This window comes from Oncorhynchus keta, chromosome 36, assembly GCF_023373465.1.
Source record: "Oncorhynchus keta strain PuntledgeMale-10-30-2019 chromosome 36, Oket_V2, whole genome shotgun sequence".
In the NCBI taxonomy this organism is placed as follows: domain Eukaryota; kingdom Metazoa; phylum Chordata; class Actinopteri; order Salmoniformes; family Salmonidae; genus Oncorhynchus; species Oncorhynchus keta.
In genome coordinates this window covers 28,091,839-28,115,345 of record NC_068456.1, presented here as the reverse complement: position 1 = coordinate 28,115,345, position 23,507 = coordinate 28,091,839, and the positions used below count along the sequence as shown (strand labels likewise).

The following is a 23,507-nucleotide window of genomic DNA, read 5'->3' as shown; positions in this document are numbered from 1 at the left end:
GCACGCAGTTGTGCAAGCATATACACATGCATGCACACATCACATCCACTCACTGTACCTGTGACAGATTGTACACACAAAAAGACAAGCCATTCAGAAAGACAGACTCGGAGGTTCATTCTAAGACATTCACCCCTTGTATTACATGTTGTTTGCAGGCTGGTAACATCTACCTAGCAGACTATGAGTTGATGGAAGACATCAGTCCCAACAGTACAGACCCCTGTACTCTACAGTACCTGGCTGCTCCTATCTGTCTGCTGTACAATAACAGCCAGAGCAAGATCCTGCCTCTGGCCATACAGGTAGGCTGTGTGCTTAGAAAAACACGAGGGAGCAGCTGGCTTGTGTTAACCCTAGCCATTAGCCAAATAGCTCAGCTGAACAACTGTTTGTGTCATAATAGTGTAAAGTTGAAGTCCTTTTGTCAATTGTTATAAGGGTTGTTCCACAAAATTAGTGGCTTTTGCATTCCTTTGATATCTTAAGTAGAAACTGTGCACAAATATTGCATAAAAATAATAAATAAAAAAGTGAATGAAGGCAAAAAGTGTCCCTCTGTCAACCCTTTGTCACTTCTAGGAAGATTTTAACCAACTTCATCCCAAAAGTTATCCAAGTTTCACCATCATTGTAAAGCCCTAGTTATTTTGTTGCTTTGATAGTCATTTCTGAAGATTATTAGTTATTTAATGTGAATAGTGATTGGCTTGGGGGTTCAAGCTGTTTAGAAGCATCTTGGACCTAGACTTGGCGCTCAGGTACCTCTTGCCGTGTGGTAGCAGAGAAAACAGTCTATGACTAGGGTGGCTGGAGTCTTTGACCATTTTTAGGGCCTCACTCTTGACACCGCATGGTATAGAGGTCCTGGATGACAGGAAGCTTGGCCCCGGTGAGGTACTGGGCCGTACGCACTACCCTCTGTAGTGCCTTGCGGTCAGAGGCCGAACAGTTGCCATACCAGGCAGTGATGTAACCTGTTAGGATGCTCTCGATGGTGCAGCTGTAAAACCTTTTGAGGATCTGAGGACCCATGCCAAATCTTTTCAGTCTCCTTGTGGGGTAATAGGTTTTGTCGTGCCCTCTTCACGACTCTCTTGGTGTGCTTGGACCATGTTAGTTTGTTGGTGATGTGGACGCCAAGGAACTTGACGCTTTCAACCTGCTCCACTACAGCCTCGTCGATGAGAATGGGGGCGTGCTCGGTCCTCCTTTTCCTGTAGTCCACAATCATCTCCTTTGTCGTAACCAGGTTGAGGGATAGGTTGTTGTCCTTGCACCACATGGTCAGGTCTCATCGTTGTCCGTGATCAGGACTACCACTGTTGTGTCATCTGGAAACTTAATGATGGTATTGGAGTCTGGACGTGTAGTCACGAGTGAACATGGAGTACATGGGGGTGACTGAGCACGCACCCCTGAGGGGCCCCTGTGTTGAGGATCAGCGTGGCGGATGTGTTGTTATCTACCCTTACCAACTGGGGGCGGCCCGATAAGAAGTCCAGGATCCAGTTGCAGAGGGAGGTGTTTAGTCCCAGTGTCCTTAGCTTGTTGATGATCTTTGAGTGTACTATGATATTGAATGTTGAGCTGTAGTCAATGAATAGCATTCTCACATAGGTGTTCCTTTTGTCCAGGTGGGAAAGGGCAGTGTGGAGTGCAATAGAGATTTCATCATCTGTGGATCTGTTAGGGCGGTATGCAAATTGGATTGGGTCTAGGGTTTCTGGGATAGGATTTCTGGGATAATGTTGTTGATGTGAGCCATGACCAGCCTTTCAAAGCACTTAATGGCTACGGGTCGGTAGTCATTTAGGCAGGTTACCTTAGTGTTGTGTTCTTGGGCACAGGGACTATGGTGGTCTGCTTAAAACATGTTGGTATTACAGACTTGGACAGGGAGAGGTTGAAAATGTCAGTGAAGACACTTGCCAGTTGGTCAGCGCATGCTCACAGTACACGTCCTGGTAATCCGTCTGTCCCTGCGACCTTGTGAATGTTGACCTGTTTAAAGTTCTTACCCACATTGGCTGTGGACAGTGTGATCACACAGCCGTCCGGAACAGCTGGTGCTCTCATGCATGTTTCAGTGTTATTTGTTTCGAAGCGAGCATAGAAGTAGTTTAGCTCATCTGGTACGCTTGTATCACTGGGCAGCTCTCGGCTGTGCTTCCCTTTGTTTATTTTTATTATCCGTTATTTTACCATGTAAGTTAACTGAGAACACATTCTCATTTGCAGCAACGACCTGGGGAATAGTTGCAGGGGAGAGGAGGAATGAGCCAGTTGTAAACTGGGGATTATTATGTGACCGTGATGGTTTGATGGCCAGATTGGGAATTTAGCCAAGACACCGGGGTTAACACCCCTACTCTTACGATAAGTGCCATGGGATCTTTAATGAGTCAGGACACCCATTTATTAACGTCCCATCCGAAAGACGGCACCCTACACAGGGCAGTGTCCTCAATAACTGCCCTGGGGCATTGGTATATTTTTTAGACCAGAGGAAAGAGTGCCTCCTACTGCCCCTCCAACACCACTTCCAGCAGCATCTGGTCTCCCATCCAGGGACTGACCAGGACCAACCCTGTTTAGCTTCAGAAGCAAGCCAGCCGTGGTATTCAGGGTGGTATGCTGTTGGCTTGTAGTCTGTAATGGTTTGCAAGCCCTGCCACATCCGACGAGCTTCAGAACCGGTATAGTACGATTCAATCTTAGTCCTTTATTGACGCTTTGCCTATTTGATGGATCGTCGGAGGGCATAGCGGGATTTCTTATAAGCTTCAGGGTTAGAGTCTTGCTCCTTGAAAGCAGCAGCTCTAGCCTTTAGCTTAGTGCGGATGTTGCCTGTAATCCCTGGCTTCTGGTGGTGGTATGTACATATGGTCACTGTGGGGACAACGTCATCGATGCACTTATTGATGAAGTCAATGACTGATGTGGTGTACTCCTCAATGCCATAGGAAGAATCCTGGAACATATTCTAGCAAAACAGTCCTGTAGCTTAGCATCTACTATGGCCTATTTATTGCCTTTCCTCCTCACGCCATTTGCACACACTGTATATAGACTTTTCCTATTGTGTTAGTGACTGTACGTTTGATTATTCCATGTGTTCTGTTGTTGTTTGTGTCGCACTGCTTTGCTTTATCTTGGCCAGGTCGCAGCTGACCACTTTTTATTGACCGAGCCACTGGTGATTCCTGCTTTAATTTATGCTTGCTAAGCAGGAATCAGGAGGATAGAATTATGGTCAGATTTGTCAAATGGTGGGAGAGCTTTGTACGTGTCTCTGTGTGTGGAGTAAAGGTGGTCTAGAGTTTTCTTTCCCTCTGGTTGCACATTTAACATGCTGATACTTTTTGTTTTTACCTCTTAAGATGGGAAAACGTGTTTTTTATCAAGTTGAACATGTGCTCTTTATGACAGAATGTTAAAATAAGTCAGAATTCGTTAAACTTCTCAAAAGGAACCGAATTGATGGAACGACCCGTAAGCTTACATCACGTTTCTTCAACATCTAGTAAAACATGTTCTTCCTCTCTCTCTTCCTCCTCATTCTCCCTCTCTTCCTCCTCCTCCTCACTGTCTCCTAGCTGGGTCAGACTCCAGGGAAAGACAACCCTATCTTTCTGCCCAGTGATGGTCAGTATGACTGGATGCTAGCTAAGATCTGGGTCCGCTCCTCTGACTTCCACATCCACCAGACAGTCACACACCTGCTGAGGACTCACCTGGTCTCAGAGGTGTTTGGAGTGGCCATGTACAGACAGCTGCCTGCTGTACACCCTGCATATAAGGTACACCAACTACACGTCGGTCTGTGCTTGAGTTTTGTTTCTGCTAATTTGACTGAATAGTTGATTCATTGATAGGTTGATTCTTTAACTCATTGATTCATGGATTGGTTAGTTATATATTTACTGATTGATTGATTGGTTGACTGACTGATGGTCTGTCCTACTCTAGTTGCTCCTTCCTCACATTCGTTTCACCATCGCCATCAACACCAAGGCCAGAGAGCAACTCATCTGTGAGTTTGGCATCTTCGATAAGGTGAGAACGTGTGTGTGTTTGAGAGTGAGAGCGAGAGCGAGAGAGACAGAGACATAGACAGATTCAATTAATGTGTCTGTCTCTCCCCAGATCAACAGTACAGTTAATGTGTCTGTCTCTCCCCAGATCAACGGTACAGTTAATGTGTCTGTCTCTCCCCAGATCAACAGTACAGTTAATGTGTCTGTCTCTCCCCAGATCAACAGTACAGTTAATGTGTCTGTCTCTCCCCAGATCAACAGTACAGTTAATGTGTCTGTCTCTCCCCAGATCAACAGTACAGTTAATGTGTCTGTCTCTCCCCAGATCAACAGTACAGTTAATGTGTCTGTCTCTCCCCAGGCCAATGGTACAGGAGGTGGAGGTCATGTTGAGATGATCCAGAAGGCCATGAGGTCACTGACCTTCAGATCTTTGTGTTTCCCTGATGCCATTAAGGCGCGCGGGGTGGACAGCCCTGAGGACCTTCCCTACTACTACTACAGAGATGACGGGAACAGGGTGTGGGATGCCACCAAGAGGTCAGAGATCATAGGGGTGATGTGTGTGTGGGGGGGGACCAGACCAATCACCAGGAAGAGATGCCAGGCGGTGGCTAACAGTCACCCTAGCTTCATGTCCACACACTGGCTCAACCCTCACACCTAAACCTATCTTCATGTCCACATCATTGATCAGCCCTAACCCTAAACCTAGCTTCATGTCCACATCATTGATCAGCCCTAACCCTAAACCTAGCTTCATGTCCACATCATTGATCAGCCCTAACCCTAAACCTAGCTTCATGTCCACATCATTGATCAGCCCTAACCCTAAACCTAGCTTCATGTCCACATCATTGATCAGCCCTAACCCTAGCTGTTATTCTAACCCTAAGCCTACATTTTCTTTTGACCCTAGTTTTGTGTGGGACGTGGTGTGTATCTACTATGACAGTGACAACACAGTACAGAAGGATGAGGAGATCCAGGCATTCGTTAAAGATGTGTGCAGCTTTGGGATGCAGGACCTTGATTGCTGTGGTGGGTACAAACACATAATAACCACCAAACACTACAATGGCATAGCCCACTTTCAAATATTTGAGTTATCTGCAATACAAATACAGACTTATTATTTCTCTGGGTTGTGTTGAAAGACGTAGCTGACCACGCAGTGACATTATCGACATTTAGCTATGCAGACACCCTTGTATACAGACATGTACTTAACTTTTGAGTTGGCCAATAGCCTCTCTGTCAGGGACTGGTTAGTGGCTCACTGATGGAACAAGTGTCAAAATAAACATCCTGTGTTGCGCCCAAAAACTTGTTTTTACATCCTGTGTTGGGCCTTTTACTTAACTTGGCGTTAAGCAAGGGCTGACCACTGCACTGCATCTCAGTGCTTGAGGCATCACTACAGACCCTGGTTCGAATCCAGGCTGTATCACAACCGGCTGTGATTGGGAGTCCCATAGGGCGGCGCACAATTGGCCCAGCGTCGTCTGGGTTTGACACATTAACTGTACTGTCATTGTAAATAAGAATTAGTTCTTAACTGACTTGCCTAGTTAAATTAAGTTTAAATTAAAAATAAATAAATAAAATGACAAGGAGTCATTTAATGTCACTATTTATTTTTAATTGTTATATTTAACACTGCATTGTTGGAAAAAGACCCGTATGGAAGCATTTCACTGTTGGTATTCACCTGTTGTTAATGAAGCATGTGACAAATAACATTAGATTGGATTATATGGAAACCTTTTCTGCAGAGTTTCCCAAATCCCTGAAGACACGTGAGGATCTCACGGAGTACCTGACTGTCATCATCTTCACTGCCTCTGCTCACCATGCTGCTGTCAACTTCGGACAGGTAACATTTAGGGCTAGATTCAATCAGATTGACATCTGCATAGCGTTGTTTTGGCGGTGTAACTGTAGGTTTGTAACTTATAACGCAGTAGGGATCATACAGGAGTGGTTTGTAACTCCTAACGCATTAGGGATCTTTAGGGAGTGGTTTGTCACTTCTAACTCAGTAGGGATCTTTAGGGAGTGGTTTGTAACTTCTAACTCAGTAGGAATCTTTAGGGAGTGGTTTGTAACTTCTAACTCAGTAGGAATCTTTAGGGAGTGGTTTGTAACTTCTAACTCAGTAGGAATCTTTAGGGAGTGGTTTGTAAATCTTTAGGGAGTGGTTTGTAACTAACTCAGTAGGAATCTTTAGGGAGTGGTTTGTAACTTCTAACTCAGTAGGAATCTTTAACTCAATAGGAATCTTTAGGGAGTGGTTTGTAACTTCTAACTCAGTAGGGATCTTTAGGGAGTGGTTTGTAACTTCTAACAGTAGGAATCTTTAGGGAGTGGTTTGTAACTTCTAACTCAGTAGGAATCTTTAGGAATCTTTAGAGTGGTTTGTAACTTCTAACTCAGTAGGAATCTTTAGGGAGTGGTTTGTAACTTCTAACTCAGTAGGAATCTTTAGGGAGTGGTTTGTAACTTCTAACTCAGTAGGAATCTTTAGGGAGTGGTTTGTAACTTCTAACTCAGTAGGAATCTTTAGGGAGTGGTTTGTAACTTCTAACTCTTTAGGGAGTAGGGAATCTTTAGGGAGTGGTTTGTAACTTCTAACTCAGTAGGAATCTTTAAGTGGTTTGTAACTTCTAACTCAGTAGGAATCTTTAGGGAGTGGTTTGTAACTTCTAACTCAGTAGGAATCTTTAGGGAGTGGTTTGTAACTTCTAACTCAGTAGGAATCTTTAGGGAGTGGTTTGTAACTTCTAACTCAGTAGGAATCTTTAACTCAGTAGGAATCTTTAGTGGTTTGTAACTTCTAACTCAGTAGGAATCTTTAGGGAGTGGTTTGTAACTTCTAACTCAGTAGGAATCTTTAGGGAGTGGTTTGTAACTTCTAACTCAGTAGGAATCTTTAGGGAGTGGTTTGTAACTTCTAACTCAGTAGGAATCTTTAGGGAGTGGTTTGTTTGTAGGAATCTTTAGGGAGTGGTTTGTAACTAACTCAGTAGGAATCTTTAGGGAGTGGTTTGTAACTTCTAACTCAGTAGGAATCTTTAGGGAGTGGTTTGTAACTTCTAACTCAGTAGGAATCTTTAGGGAGTGGTTTGTAACTTCTAACTCAGTAGGAATCTTTAGGGAGTGGTTTGTAACTTCTAACTCAGTAGGAATCTTTAGGGAGTGGTTTGTAACTTCTAACTCAGTAGGAATCTTTAGGGAGTGGTTTGTAACTTCTAACTCAGTAGGAATCTTTAGGGAGTGGTTTGTAACTTCTAACTCAGTAGGAATCTTTAGGGAGTGGTTTGTAACTTCTAACTCAGTAGGAATCTTTAGGGAGTGGTTTGTAACTTCAGTAGGACTTTAGGGAGTGGTTTGTAACAACTCAGTAGGAATCTTTAGGGAGTGGTTTGTAACTTTGTAGGGATCTTTAGGGAGTGGTTTGTAACTTCTAACTCAGTAGGAATCTTTAGGGAGTGGTTTGTAACTTCTAACTCAGTAGGAATCTTTAGGGAGTGGTTTGTAACTTCTAACTCAGTAGGAATCTTTAGGGAGTGGTTTGTAACTTCTAACTCAGTAGGAATCTTTAGGGAGTGGTTTGTAACTTCTAACTCAGTAGGAATCTTTAGGGAGTGGTTTGTAACTCAGTAGGAATCTTTAACTCAACTCAGTAGGAATCTTTAGGGAGTGGTTTGTAACTTCTAACTCAGTAGGAATCTTTAGGGAGTGGTTTGTAACTTCTAACTCAGTAGGAATCTTTAGGGAGTGGTTTGTAACTTCTAACTCAGTAGGAATCTTTAGGGAGTGGTTTGTAACTTCTAACTCAGTAGGAATCTTTAGGGAGTGGTTTGTAACTTCTAACTCAGTAGGAATCTTTAGGGAGTGGTTTGTAACTTCTAACTCAGTAGGAATCTTTCAGTAGGAATCTTTAGTGGTTTGTAACTTCTAACTCAGTAGGAATCTTTAGGGAGTGGTTTGTAACTTCTAACTCAGTAGGAATCTTTAGGGAGTGGTTTGTAACTTCTAACTCTTTAGTAGGAACTCTTTAGGGAGTGGTTTGTAACTTCTAACTCAGTAGGAATCTTTAGGGAGTGGTTTGTAACTTCTAACTCAGTAGGAATCTTTAGGGAGGGTTTGTAACTTCTAACTCAGTAGGAATCTTTAGGGAGTGGTTTGTAACTTCTAACTCAGTAGGTTTTGTAACTTCTAACTCAGTAGGAATCTTTAGGAATCTTTAGGGAGTGGTTTGTAACTTCTAACTAGGAATCTTTAGTAGGAATCTTTAGGGGGAGTGGTTTGTAACTTCTAACTCAGTAGGAATCTTTAGGGAGTGGTTTGTAACTTCTAACTCAGTAGGAATCTTTAGGGAGTGGTTTGTAACTTCTAACTCAGTAGGAATCTTTAGGGAGTGGTTTGTAACTTCTAACTCAGTAGGAATCTTTAGGGAGTGGTTTGTAACTTCTAACTCAGTAGGAATCTTTAGGGAGTGGTTTGTAACTTGTAGGAATCTTTAGGGAGTGGTTTGTAACTAACTCAGTAGGAATCTTTAGGGAGTGGTTTGTAACTTCTAACTCAGTAGGAATCTCTGGTTTGTAACTTCTTAGGGAGTGGTTTGTAACTTCTAACTCAGTAGGAATCTTTAGGGAGTGGTTTGTAACTTCTAACTCAGTAGGAATCTTTAGGGAGTGGTTTGTAACTTCTAACTCAGTAGGAATCTTTAGGGAGTGGTTTGTAACTTCTAACTCAGTAGGAATCTTTAGGGAGTGGTTTGTAACTTCTAACTCAGTAGGAATCTTTAACTCAGGGAGTGGTTTGTAACTTCTAACTCAGTAGGAATCTTTAGGGAGTGGTTTGTAACTTCTAACTCAGTAGGGATCTTTAGGGAGTGGTTTGTAACTTCTAACTCAGTAGGAATCTTTAGGGAGTGGTTTGTAACTTCTAACTCAGTAGGAATCTTTAGGGAGTGGTTTGTAACTTCTAACTCACTTTAGGGAGTGGTTTGTAACTTCTAACTCAGTAGGAATCTTTAGGGAGTGGTTTGTAACTTCTAACTCAGTAGGAATCTTTAGGGAGTGGTTTGTAACTTCTAACTCAGTAGGAATCTTTAGGGAGTGGTTTGTAACTTCTAACTCAGTAGGAATCTTTAGGGAGTGGTTTGTAACTTCTAACTCAGTAGGAATCTTTAGGTTTTGTAACTTCTAACTTTAGGGAGTGGTTTGTAACAACTCAGTAGGAATCTTTAGGGAGTGGTTTGTAACTTCTAACTCAGTAGGAATCTTTAGGGAGTGGTTTGTAACTTCTAACTCAGTAGGAATCTTTAGGGAGTGGTTTGTAACTTCTAACTCAATAGGAATCTTTAGGGAGTGGTTTGTAACTTCTAACTCAGTAGGAATCTTTAGGGAGTGGTTTGTAACTTCTAACTCAATAGGAATCTTTAGGGAGTGGTTTGTAACTTCTAACTCAGGAATCTTTAGGTCTTTAGGGAGTGGTTTGTAACTTCTAACTCAGTAGGAATCTTTAGGGAGTGGTTTGTAACTTCTAACTCAGTAGGAATCTTTAGGGAGTGGTTTGTAACTTCTAACTCAGTAGGAATCTTTAGGGAGTGGTTTGTAACTTCTAACTCAGTAGGAATCTTTAGGGTTTGTAGTGGTTTGTAACTTCTAACTCAGTAGGAATCTTTAGGGAGTGGTTTGTAACTTCTAACTCAGTAGGAATCTTTAGGAGTGGTTTGTAACTTCTAACTCTTTTTAGGGAGTGGTTTGTAACTTCTAACTCAGGAATCTTTAGGAATCTTTAGGAATCTTTAGGGAGTGGTTTGTAACTTCTAACTCAGTAGGAATCTTTAGGGAGTGGTTTGTAACTTCTAACTCAGTAGGAATCTTTAGGGAGTGGTTTGTAACTTCTAACTCAGTAGGAATCTTTAGGGAGTGGTTTGTAACTTCTAACTCAGTAGGAATCTTTAGGGAGTGGTTTGTAACTTCTAACTCAGTAGGAATCTTTAGGGAGTGGTTTGTAACTTCTAACTCAGTAGGAATCTTTAGGGAGTGGTTTGTAACTTCTAACTCAGTAGGGATCTTTAGGGAGTGGTTTGTAACTTCTAACTCAGTAGGAATCTTTAGGGAGTGGTTTGTAACTTCTAACTCAGTAGGAATCTTTAGGGAGTGGTTTGTAACTTCTAACTCAGTAGGAATCTTTAGGGAGTGGTTTGTAACTTCTAACTCAGTAGGAATCTTTAACTCAGGGAATCTTTAGTGGTTTGTAACTTCTAACTCAGTAGGAATCTTTAGGGAGTGGTTTGTAACTTCTAACTCAGTAGGAATCTTTAGGGAGTGGTTTGTAACTTCTAACTCAGTAGGAATCTTTAGGGAGTGGTTTGTAACTTCTAACTCAGTAGGAATCTTTAGGGAGTGGTTTGTAACTTCTAACTCAGTAGGAATCTTTAGGGAGTGGTTTGTAACTTCTAACTCAGTAGGAATCTTTAGGGAGTGGTTTGTAACTTCTAACTCAGTAGGAATCTTTAGGGAGTGGTTTGTAACTTCTAACTCAGTAGGAATCTTTAGGGAGTGGTTTGTAACTTCTAACTCAGTAGGAATCTTTAGGGAGTGGTTTGTAACTCAATAGGAATCTTTAACTCAACTCAGTAGGAATCTTTAGGGAGTGGTTTGTAACTTCTAACTCAGTAGGAATCTTTAGGGAGTGGTTTGTAACTTCTAACTCAGTAGGAATCTTTAGGAGTGGTTTGTAACTTCTAACTCAGTAGGAATCTTTAGGGAGTGGTTTGTAACTTCTAACTCAGTAGGAATCTTTAGGGAGTGGTTTGTAACTTCTAACTCAAGGAATCTTTAGGGAGTGGTTTGTAACAACTCAATAGTAGGAATCTTTAGGGAGTGGTTTGTAACTTCTAACTCAGTAGGAATCTTTAGGGAGTGGTTTGTAACTTCTAACTCAGTAGGAATCTTTAGGGAGTGGTTTGTAACTTCTAACTCAGTAGGAATCTTTAGGGAGTGGTTTGTAACTTCTAACTCAGTAGGAATCTTTAGGGAGTGGTTTGTAACTTCTAACTCAGTAGGAATCTTTAGGGAGTGGTTTGTAACTTCTAACTCAGTAGGAATCTTTAGGGAGTGGTTTGTAACTTCTAACTCAGTAGGAATCTTTAGGGAGTGGTTTGTAACTTCTAACTCAGTAGGAATCTTTAGGGAGTGGTTTGTAACTTCTAACGGAGTCGGGTTAAGGAAGTGATTCGTGACACACAAGAGTAGCCGCTCACCGATATGTCAGCTCATACCGATTATTAAAACGATTATTTACTCTGTTCCATCTGAATCCACTGTGTCATCATACGAGAGCACCACCTAGCTTCCCTTAGATGTTAATGTCTGCCTACTCTGTGTATTTCAGTATGACTGGTGCTCGTGGATCCCCAACTCGCCCCCCACCATGCGGAAGCCCCCTCCCACACAGAAGGGGGTGGTAGATGTGAAGTTCATCATCGAAAGTCTCCCTGACCGCGGCCGGTCCTGCTGGCACCTAGGGGCTGTCTGGGCCCTTAGTCAGTTCCAGGAGAATGAAGTAAACACACCACACACAACACACACACACTCACACACATAAGACACACATGCACACACACACACACACGTTTGTCTGCTTTTATTCTGAATTTTAAAGAATGCCCTCCAACTTCTCTCCCCCCCCCCCAGCTGTTCCTGGGGATGTACCCAGATGAGCACTTCATAGAGAAGCCTGTGAAGGATGCCATGGAATCGTTCAGGCAGAGACTGGCAGAGGTCAGTAGTGCCATCAAGATCCGCAACGAAGGCAAGAAACTACCCTACTACTACTTCTCTCCTGACCGCATCCCTAACAGTGTGGCTGTCTGAGAGAGGGATGGAGGAGGGTGAGAGGAAGGATAGGAGCAAGAGCGAGCGATGGAGGGAGATATTGTGAACAGTGATTTATGGTGTTGTTTTTTTACACAGTGCTATATGTATATTGTGCTATGATAAACACATACCCACTGATGCAATTCATCTTTTTTGCCAGCGATTTTTAGAAACAGAAAGTGAATCATCATTGTTGTACAATTCAAATGCCAAATAAAAATTCTCAAAATGTGCTTTTGTATTTATCCTTATATTATTGTAAAACTGTTGGTGACAATGAAAGTATATGAGACGCATATTCACAAGCTAAAATGAAAGACATTCCGGTATTCATAATAACAAACCGTTTAAAGGTTTTCATTTTTATTTGGTTGGTTTTTAAATCTACATACTTTATTCAAAATGAAACAAATCAAAACACATCAATATTATTATTTTTTTTTAAAACATAAGTCATTTTTTTCTTACCAAAATTCTATACAGTTACTATTGAAAGGTAAACTCACAGACAAACATGTGGAATGATATATGAAGGAGGGAAACAGTCTTATGTTCAAGTCCAGTCAGTAGTAAAGCACTGTAGTTTTATGCAAGTAACACTTTCTCAGCACAAGGGTTACCATTCTGATGATGGGGGACGGAACGGCTTTCCTTAATGAATGGCTGTTTAAGCTACATATGTTAAGCAGGAGAAATGCGTGTTCTCTTACATGTTAAATGACTTTGAATGAACAGTCAGACCTCTGCCAGAGTAACGTTACACAGTATGGTTTAGGGGTTTCAGTATTCCAGGAACTTTCCCAAAATGGTCAGGTTTTCCAGAAATCTGTGAATATTGCAACTGGGACATGTGGAATTTGGGGAAAGTTGCCAGAATTGTGCAAATGCTGGGGAAAATGGAGGGGCGCCGTTACAAAGTTATTATAGAGCTTGGCAGTAAAAACTGTTCTCATCAAATAGATAAGCAAAGCCCTGTACATAAAAGTCTGAGGTGAAACATGAAAGGTCAACATCAACAAGTCAACAGGTATGTTCTCTCAAAGAGAGAATTATAGGAGCCAGCTATACATCATCATAAAATCTATCATTTCAATTCATTTATCAATCATGTAAATGTTAATATTTGAAAATCTCAATAATTCTCTGACTAAAATAAACGGCTGTATCATTTGTATCCATTGTATTGATCGGGTAAAAGCAGTGGTTGTAAATGCAGGTTGAATAACCTATGGAGGGTAGAACTATAGACGTCGACTTAAGAGTAAATGTCCTTTAAACGCCAAGCACAGTGTGGTTTACTTTAAGCCTGGCATCAGTGTATTACCACTCCCTTTCAAAGAGTCTTGAACCCAACAATACCCTTTAAGCCTGGCATCAGTGTATTACCACTCCCTTTCAAAGAGTCTTGAACCCAACAATTTTTTATTTTATTTTACCTTTATTTAACCAGGCAAGTCAGTTAAGAACAAATTCTTATTTTCAATAACTAAAACAGTGTGAAAAAGTCATGTACAGGAGAACACACAGAGGTGGAATTGGTTTCCAGAAGGAAAGCTCAACTGGAGTTGGGTACTGCTAGTATTAGCTGAATAAAATCACAATTTGAAGGGGTCTCTTTTGATGCAAACAAATATTTTTCTTAAAAATAAATAAATACCACACAGAAAATGTAGAAATAATCATCATGTCTCCAGAGAGTCAACCTCTGGATGAGAGCGACAGTACTAGAGAATTGACCAGGTCAGCTAAGGTAATTGCACTTTTTCTGTCTTATCGTAAAGAGCATCTTGGGGACTGTGTGAGGGTGTCCTAAAATGTACACCGTACAGAGGACTGTGTGAGGGTGTCCTAAAATGTACACCGTACAGAGGACTGTGTGAGGGCGTCCTAAAATGTACACCGTACAGAGGACTGTGTGAGGGCGTCCTAAAATGTACACCGTACAGAGGACTGTGTGAGGGCGTCCTAAAATGTACACCGTACAGAGGACTGTGTGAGGGCGTCCTAAAATGTACACCGTACAGAGGACTGTGTGAGGGCGTCCTAAAATGTACACCGTACTGTACATATCTGTGTGTGGTTCTGAGAAAGCATGAGGCCCTTTATAACCAAACATGATTCTCAAATACAAAAAAACATGTTTCATTGTCATACACCAGATAGGTGCAGTGAAATGTGTTGTTTTACAGGGTCAGTCATAGTAGTACAGCGTCCCTGGAGCTAATTAGGGTTAAGTGACTTGCTCAAGGACACATACAGATTTTTCCCCTTGTCGGTTCAGGTATTCTAACCAGCAACCTTTCAGTTGCTGGCCCAACGCTCTAGCCGCTATGCTACCTGTCACCCACAACTCTAATCCCAATTTCTATACAAATTAAGACACCAAATCCCAGAATACAATGGGGCTTTACATGACAGGAAATCAGATGTTGAAAGAAGAATGCTGATTTTGGTTTTGTCTGTCGTCATTGTACAAGTGTCATGGTTGGACCTCTGTTGTTGTCGTGTGTATGTTTACACTAGTATCAAATACACTGTTGATAAAAATGTGTGTTTGCTGGAATGGTTGTAAAAGGTCAGAGACCCTGGCATTGCTGTTCTCCCACAGATACAAAAGCACTTACAACAGATTGTAGGCCCAAAACACAGTGTTGCCTTGAGGAAACCACCACACCCGTGTTCAGACTGCACTTCCCTACTCCAAACACTAGATGGTGACCTAGTCAGCTCCTCACTGCCAAACTGCTCTGCTGACAGTTCCAATTGTACACGTTCATGTTCTGTCACTGCTCAGCATTTAGATTTTAGTATTGTAATTATGTCAAGAAATCATGTTCTTGCAATTCTGCGCAGATTGAATTTGACACTATATTAGACTCTTACCAAGTTACATTTGCCTGATATCATTGATGACAACGTAAGGTTTTGGCTCCGTGAAACAAGTGTCTCTGTTGTCAACATATGGCAACTTTACTGGAGAGAAGCATCAGACATTACTTTTGGAAAAATGAAATCGAAAAATGTATAAATGTGTCTAATCAAAGCCTCATTATGCCAGATGTGAGAAAGAACGATACATCAAGTTAAATCGAATAATGATTAGTCAAACAACAGGTGGGTTAGGGACTGATCATTGTAACTTAGAAAGGGAAGGTTGTCTGACTGTGCAATAGAGACTTTAGCTCGACTGAAAACTCTGTTGTGTTGCAGGTCTCTGTATCAGGTGTTTGTCTCTCTCTCACACCGGAGTCTCAATAACTGACTGTACAGCAGGAGTGGCTTCCACCATCATTTCCAAATAAATTCATTAAAAATCCTCCAATGTGATTTTCTGGAGAAAAAAAATCTAATTTTGTCTGTCATAGTTGAAGTGTACCTATGATGAAAAGTACAGGCCTCTCTCATATTTTTAAGTGGGAGAACTTGCACAATTGGTGGCTGACTAATTACTTTTTTGCCCCACTGTATGTGTACAACTAGGCTACAGTATAACCTACTCACACTCATCACCATAGTAAAAATAGGATCAGCATTAATAATAATTTATTACATTTCTATAGCTCTTTTCATAGAATCATAGAGCGAAAAACAAACAAGCTATTTTTTAATTTTACTAGGCAAGTCAGTTAAGAACAAATTCTTATTTTCAATGACGGCCTAGGAACAGTGGGTTAACTGCCTGTTCAGGGGCAGAACGACAGATTTGTACCTTGTCAGCTCGGGATTCGAACTTGCAACCTTTCGGTTAATAGTCCAACACTCTAACCACTAGGCTACCCTGCCACCCCTATATACCATGGCAGGTCAACCAGTAGAGTCCAGGTCAACCAATAGAGTCCAGGTCAACCAGTAGAGGCCAGGTAAAGCAGTAGAGACCAGGTCAAACAATAGAGGGCAGGTCAACCAATAGAGGCCAGGTCAAACAATAGAGGCCAGGTCAACCAATAGAGGCCTGGTCAACCAGTAGAGGTCAGGTCAACCAGTAGAGACCAGGTCAACCAGTAGAGGCCAGGTCAACCAGTAGAGAACAGGTCAACCAGTAGAGGCCATGTCAACCAATAGAGGCCATGTCAACCAATAGAGGCAATGTTTTTGAAAGCTGTATCCTCTGAAGATAGAGAGGGTCAGTTCATGGCTTGAGGTGAGGGAGCTGGTCAGGGGATGGTAGATGATGGTGATTGGTTGTCTCATAATAATAGGCCCTGTACTCCGTGCCTTCTGCCTCTGGACCTCTCATTGGAGGAAATAAACAGCCAGTGATCAAATTAATATAATCTTGTGTAAATTAGGATTTTAATAATGCCATCTGCATTATCCATCTACATTATCATTATCAGTGTGATCAGAGAAGTCAATTGGCCCACTATAAACTGCCTTGGGAAGAGAGGAGAGGAGGATGACAGGATGAGATAACAGTCTAAATATAGCAAGCTGTAGCTTCCTCAAGGCATCATAAAACCCATGATTACACCAACATAATTAACAACAGATTATTATTACAAACTGCACATGGAATACCAGAAGTACTGTATAATTCACACAATAGAAAAAACATGACTGATTGGTTGGTTTTCCAAAGGTCATGTTAAGATGATGACTGACATGGGAGATTATCTAGCAATTTCCTGTGACTGAATGGTTGGTAGAAAATGGTTTAAAAAAACGTTACATTCTTCTCAGAGCCTTTAAAGAGTTCCAATGGTAGAAGGAGGTAATGTCAGGTGGATGGCTGGATCTGATGTTATTCCAATGCTGTGTTTTGGTTGTATCAACGCTGTATCAATATTGTACCAACCCAACCCAAACAAGATGTAAAAACCCCAGAGCTTGAATAACCAGTAGGCCATATATAGCAATGACTTTCAGTGTTTGTTTTTCTAGATGAAAAGGGAAACGATCATTTTGGCAAAATTCCATTCCCCCCATCATTCATTGCTTTTCTCGATTCCTTTTTTGTCATCCAAGGGAGGGCAGGTGTGTATGTGTCTGTGTGTTGGACAGAAATATCAAATGTAAAACAAAAGATTTTTCCATAAATCTTCCTGTTTTTGTGTCTGTATAATTTCCCACATTTATACTGCAAACAAAAATGTGTCCTTAGGACTTCCCGGGAACATCACGACATGGTCGTCAAGACATAGCGTCATGATCCTGTGGAGGTTTTGTTTAGTTCCCGGTTGCCAGAACCAAACAGGAACCTGTTCATAAAGTTCCCTAGTGGACATAAAAAAATGTACTATAACGTTACACTGCGACCAAACCGGGACCTGCACTGATGTCCCCTTATGGATAACGTCTTGCTGAAACCCTAAAAAGAACCTAATGGGAACATCGCTTAATGTCCTAGAGATGTCCTCTGTTTGCTGGGATATACTATAAAGAACTTCACTCATATTAAAAGAGAAAAGGGTTGAGAGGGATGTTGGTGGGAACTAAAAAGTGCTTCAATGCATGGTCAGATCCGATACAATCCAGTACGATCCGGTCTGATCTGGTCCAGACCAGTACAGACCCAAACCCAGTGGGGCGGGCATGTAGACCTTAGCGGGCTCTCTGCTGTCAGCGGTATGGTGGCAGTAGTTGGAATGTTCAATGTTCCAAAATGTTCCAAAGTGTTCTAGAACGTTCCAGAGATCCGGCGGCGCTTTAGCCCACGACTCACAGGAAGTACAACCAATAAAACAAACATACAAGCTAACAAACAAACAACGAAACAGAAACACTGAAACCTCTGAAGCAGAGTAAGTTCATCTGACTCTGTGTGTGTGTGTGTGTGTGTGTGTGTGTGTGTGTGTGTGTGTGTGTGTGTGTGTGTGTGTGTGTGTGTGTGTATGTATGTATGTATATATATATATATATATATAGAGAGAGAGAGAGAAAGAGAAAGAGAAAGAGAAAGAGAAAGAGAAAGAGAAAGAGAGAGAGAGAGAGAGAGAGACAGAGAGACAGAGAGACAGAGAGAGAGAGAGAGAGAGAGAGAGAGAGAGGTGTCTATGGGCTCATCGGGCCCCAGTGGAAAAAGTCCTGGGAAAAAGAAGGAGGGTTGTTGGTCCGTAGTCCTGTCTTAGACGGTGTGGAGACGGTGGGGTCAGGGTGGGATGGTCACACCTCAGGAGAACCACATACCATGTGTTTGATACCATTCAAATGATTCCACTCCAGCCATTAACACAAGCCTGTCCTCCCCAATTAAGGTGCCACCATCCTCCTGTGGCGTTCATGTGTATGTTTATATACGTTGGTCAGACATGATGTGTCCCTTTTCATGTGTATACGTAGGTCAGAGATGGTGTATCCCTGTGTGTCAGTATTCATATCTCTTGGCTTATTCCACATTTTGTTACAGCCTGAATTCATAATGCATTAAATATGTTTTTTTTCTCACCCATCTACACACAATACCCCATAATGACAAATCGAAAACATGAAATACAGAAATCCTCCATTTACATAACTATTCACACCCCTGAGTCAATACTTTGTAGAAGCACCTTTGGCAGTGATTACAGCTGTGAGTCTTCTATGTAAGTCTCTAAGAGCTTTCCACACCTGGATTGTGAAACATTTGCCCATTTCTATTTTTAAAAATGTATCAAGCTCTGTCAAATTGGTTGTTGATCATTGCTAGACAACCATTTTAAGATCATGCCATAGATTTTAAAGTGGATATAAGTCAGAACTGTAACTCAGCCACTCAGGAACATTCACTGTCATCTTGGTAAGCAACTCCAGTGTAGGTTTGGCCTTGTGTTTTAGGTTATTGTCCTGCTGAAAGGTGAATTCATCTCCCAGTGTCTGGTGGAAAGCAGACCATCCCAGATTTTTCTCTAGGATTTTGCCTGTGCTTATCTCCATTCCATTGTTTTTTATCCTGTAAAACTCCCCATCCTTAACGATAACAAGAATACCCATAACATGATGCAGCCACCACTATGCTTGAAAATATGAAGAGTGGTACTCAGTAATGTGTTGTATTGGATTTGCCCCAAACATAACATTTTGTATTCAGGACAAAAAGTTAATTGCTCTGCCACATTTTCTGCAATATTACTTTAGTTAGTACCTTGTTGCAAACAGCATGTTATGGAATATTTTATTATACTGTACAGGCTTCTTTCTTTTTGCTCTGTCAATCAGGTAAGTATTGTGGAGTAACTACAATGTTGTTGATCCATGTTTTCTCCTGTCACAGCCATTAAACTCTGTAACTTTTTTAAAGTCACCATTGGCCTCATGGTGAAATCTCTGAGCGGTTTCCTTCCTCTCAGGCAACTGAGTTAAAAAGGACGCCTTTAACTTTGTAGTGACTGGGTGTATTGATACACCATAAAAAGTGTAATTCATAACTTCACCATGCTCAAAGGGATATTCAATGTCTGCTTTGATTTTTTTTAAATGGCCAATTGGTGAACTTCTTTATGAGGTAAAATGGTTGAATCGGTGTTTGAAATGCTAGACAGAGACCTTACAGATAATTGCATGTGTTGGGTACAGAGATGAGATAGTAAATCAATTAAACAAATTTTAATTCTTATTCATCTACACACAATACCCCATAAAGTGAAAACGGGTTTTTAGAAATGTTAGCAAATGTATTAAACATTTAAAAAAATCTTATTTACATAAGTATTCTGACCCTTTGCTATGAGACTCTAAATTGAGCTCAGGTGCATCCTGTTTCCATTGATCATCCTTGAGCTGTCTATACAACTTGAATGAAGTCCACTTGTGGTAAATTCAATTGATTGGACATGATTTGTAAAGTCAAATAACCGGTTTATAAAAGGACACAGAGTTGATAGTGTATGTCATAGCAAAAACCAAGCCATGAGTTCGAAGGAATTGTCCGTAGAGTTCTGAGACAGGGTTGTGTTGAGGCACAGATCTGGGGAAGGGTACCAAAACATGTCTGCAGCATTGAAGGTCTCCAAGAACACAGTAGCCTTCATCATTCTTAAATGGAAGAAGTTTGGATCCACCTAGACTCTTCCTAGAGCTGGCCGCCCAGCCAAACTAAGCATCGGGGGAGAAGGGCCTTGGTCAGGGAGGTGAACAAGAACCCGATGGTCACACTGACAGAGATCCAGAGTTCCTCTGTGTAGATGGGAGAACCTTCCAGAAGGACGAACCATCTCTGCAGCACTCCACCAATCAGGCCTTTATGGTAGAGTGGCCAGACGGAAGCCACTCCTCAGTAAAAGGCACATGACAGCCCACTTGAAGTTTGCCAAAAGGTACCTAAATGACTCTCAGACCAAAAGAAACAAGATTCTCTGGTCTGATGAAACCAAGATTGAACTCTTGAGGAAACCTGGCACCATCCCTATGGTGAAGCATGGTGATGGCAGCATCATGCTGTGGGGATGTTTTTCAGCGGCAGGGACAGACGAGACCCGTCAGGAATGAGGGAAATATGAACGGAACGGTACAGAGATATCCTTGATGAAAACCTGCTCCAGAGCACTCAGCACCTCAGACTGGGGCGAAGGTTCACCTTCCAACAGGACAACGACCCTAAGCACACAGCCAAGACAACGCAGGAGTGGCTTCGGGACAAGTCTCTTAATATCATTGAGTGGCCCAGTAAGAGCCCGTACTTCAACCCGATCAAACATCTCTGGGGAGATCTGAAAATAGCTGTGCAGCGACGCATCCCATCCAACCTGATAGAGCTTGAAGGATCTACAGAAAGGAAGGGTAGAAACTCCCCAAATACAGGTGTGTCAAGCTTGTAGCATCATACCCAACAAGACTCAAGGCTGTAATCGCTGCAAAAGGTACATCAACAAAGTACTGAGTTAAGGGTCTGAATACTGATGTAAATGTGATATTTCTGGGGGGTTTTATATACAATTGAAAAAATGTCTAAAAACCTGATTTTGCTTTGTCATTATCTGGTATTGTGTGTAGATTGATGAGGGGGAAATCAATGTAATCCATTTTAGAACAAGGATGTCACGTAAAAAAAATGTGGAAAAAGTCAAGGTATCTAAATACTTTCTGAATGCTTTATATGTTGGTCAGACATGGTGTGTCCCTGTATGTGTGTATATGTGGGTCAGACATGGTGTGTCCCTGTATGTGTGTATATGTGGGTCAGACATGGTGTGTCCCTGTATGTGTGTATATGTGGGTCAGACATGGTGTGTCCCTGTATGTGTGTATATGTGGGTCAGACATGGTGTGTCCCTGTATGTGTGTATATGTGGGTCAGACATGGTGTGTCCCTGTATGTGTGTATATGTGGGTCAGACATGGTGTGTCCCTGTATGTGTGTATATGTGGGTCAGACATGGTGTGTCCCTGTATGTGTGTATATGTGGGTCAGACATGGTGTGTCCCTGTATGTGTGTATATGTGGGTCAGACATGGTGTGTCCCTGTATGTGTGTATATGTGGGTCAGACATGGTGTGTCCCTGTATGTGTGTATATGTGGGTCAGACATGGAGCACTTCCATACTGTAGTCTTCTGTCTCTGTGTACTGGGAGGAGTTTGTGTCTGACTGGGTCGGGGCCAGAGCCTCCTTGTGCTCCACATTGGGCTCCATGAGAGGAGGCTTCTCCAACATCTGCTTTTTACACGTCTCCGGGCGATTCTGGACGTAGATCACCCGGTTGTAGGCCTTGAGTCTTCGCCACAGCTGGATGTAGACTTTACACTGGATGTACATGAAGACCATGCCGCCAGTGAAGCCGATGGCTACCACCACCAGTTTGGTCCAGAATGGCCACTCCAGTATACCTGGTGTTAGGGTTAGAAAAGAAAGAAAGAAAGAAAGAAAGAAAGAAAGAAAGAAAGAAAGAAAGAAAGAAAGAAAGAAAGAAAGAAAGAAAGAAAGAAAGAGAGAACGTAAAATGTAAAATACATTGCAAACAGTCACAGCCATAGATACCGTTGAAGTCGGAAGTTTACATTCACTTAGGTTGGAGTCATTAAAACCCATTTTTCAACCACTCCACAAATTTCTTGTTAACAAACTATAGTTTTGGCAAGCTGGTGAGGACATCTACTTTGTGCATGACACAAGCAATATTTCCAACAATTGTTTACAGACAGATTATTTCACTTATAATTGACTGTACCACAATTCCAGTGGGTCAGAAGTTTACATACACTAAATTGACTGTGCCTTTAAACAGCTTGGAAAATTCCAGGAAATATGTCATGGCTTTAGAAGCTTCTGATAGGTTAATTGACATCATTTGAGTCAATTGGAGGTGAACCTGTGGATGTATTTCAAGGCCTACCTTCAAACTCAGTGCCTCTTTGCTTGACATCATGGGAAAATCAACAACAAAAAATCATTCAGATTTTTTTCACATTTTCAAATTGTAGACCTCCACAAGTCTGGTTCAACCTTGGGAGCAATTACTAAATGCCTGAAGGTACCACGTTCATCTGTACAAACAATAGTACGCAAGTATAAACACCACGGGACCACACAGCCGTCATACCGCTCAGGAAGGAGATGCGTTCTGTCTCCAAGATATTAATGCACTTTGGTGCGAAAAGTGCAAATCAATCCCAGAACAACAGCAAAGAACCTTGTGAAGATGCTGAAGGAAACAGGTACAAAAGTATCTATATCCACAGTAAAACGAGCCTATATCGACATAACCTGAAAGGCCGCTCAGCAAGGAAGAAGCCACTGCTCCAAAACCACCATGAAAAAGAGACTACGGTTTGCAACTGCACATGGGGACAAAGATCGTACTTTTTGGAGAAATGTCCTCTGGTCTGATGAAACATAAATAGAACTGTTTGGCCATAATGACCATCGTTATGTTTGGAGGAAAAAGGTGGAGGCCTGCAAGCCGAAGAACACCATCCCAAACGTGAAGCACGGGGGTGGCAGCAACATGTTGTGAGGGTGTCAGGAAGTTAAAGCTTGGTTGCAAATGGGTCTTCCAAATGGACAATGACCCCAAGCATACTTCCAAAGTTGTGGCAAAATGGCTTAGGACAACAAAGTCAAGGTATTGGAGTGGCCATCACAAAGCCCTGACCTCAATCCCATAGAACATTTTTGGGCAGAACTGAAAAAGCGTGTGCGAGCAAGGAGGCCTACAAACCTGACTCAGTTACACCAGCTCTGTCAGAAGGAATGGGCCAAAATTCACCCAACTTATTGTGGGATGCTTGTGGAAAGCTACCCAAAACGTTTGACCCAAGTTAAACAATTTAAAGGCAATGCTACCAAATACTAATTGAGTGTATGTAAACTTCTGACCTACTGGGAATGTGATGAAAGAAATAAAGGCTGAAATAAATAATTCTCTCTACTATTATTTTGACATTTCACATTCTTACAATAAAGTGGTGATCCTAACTGACCTAAGACAGGGAATGTTTACTCGGATTAAATGTCAGGAATTGTGAAAACTGAGTTTAAATGTAGTTTGCTAAGGTGTATGTAAACTTCCGACTTCAACTGTATGTGCTTATCTAGGATGACGATGCTATAATAATCATTCTGTCAGGTGAAGAGATGGTGAATGGTAAAAGATGAAAGAAATGGGAGTAGATAGTTCTTACTTCCTACATGACCCTATCTCAATTAGTCTTTC

At 41.7% G+C, this 23,507-nt stretch overlaps 2 protein-coding genes and 1 long non-coding RNA gene across 13 annotated transcripts in view; 1 reads left to right on the top strand and 2 right to left on the bottom strand.

The window, feature by feature from the left end:
• LOC118369426 (polyunsaturated fatty acid 5-lipoxygenase-like) overlaps positions 1 to 12,171 on the top strand; it is a 38,111-nt gene extending 25,940 nt beyond the window's left edge. For both annotated transcript variants that reach the window (XM_052498747.1, XM_052498746.1), the window contains exons 7-14: positions 159 to 305; positions 3,600 to 3,803; positions 3,973 to 4,059; positions 4,402 to 4,580; positions 4,960 to 5,081; positions 5,816 to 5,916; positions 11,454 to 11,624; positions 11,756 to 12,171. In XM_052498747.1, coding sequence (XP_052354707.1) covers positions 159 to 305; positions 3,600 to 3,803; positions 3,973 to 4,059; positions 4,402 to 4,580; positions 4,960 to 5,081; positions 5,816 to 5,916; positions 11,454 to 11,624; positions 11,756 to 11,935 — 1,191 coding nt within the window. In that variant the 3' untranslated portion in view covers positions 11,936 to 12,171. The remainder of the gene's footprint in view (positions 1 to 158; positions 306 to 3,599; positions 3,804 to 3,972; positions 4,060 to 4,401; positions 4,581 to 4,959; positions 5,082 to 5,815; positions 5,917 to 11,453; positions 11,625 to 11,755) is intronic.
• Positions 4,721 to 5,025, bottom strand: LOC127916549 (uncharacterized). Its single transcript, XR_008095328.1, has 2 exons — positions 4,878 to 5,025; positions 4,721 to 4,793 (listed from the first exon to the last, which is right to left on the bottom strand). It is a non-coding gene; the product is annotated as an uncharacterized LOC127916549 (long non-coding RNA).
• A 96-nt stretch (positions 12,172 to 12,267) lies between the features above and the next one.
• LOC118369862 (E3 ubiquitin-protein ligase MARCHF8-like) overlaps positions 12,268 to 23,507 on the bottom strand; it is a 196,065-nt gene continuing 184,825 nt past the window's right edge. For all 10 annotated transcript variants that reach the window (XM_052498749.1, XM_052498748.1, XM_052498750.1 and 7 more), the window contains one exon: positions 12,268 to 21,681. In XM_052498749.1, the coding sequence (XP_052354709.1) occupies positions 21,377 to 21,681 (305 nt within the window). In that variant the 3' untranslated portion in view covers positions 12,268 to 21,376. The remainder of the gene's footprint in view (positions 21,682 to 23,507) is intronic.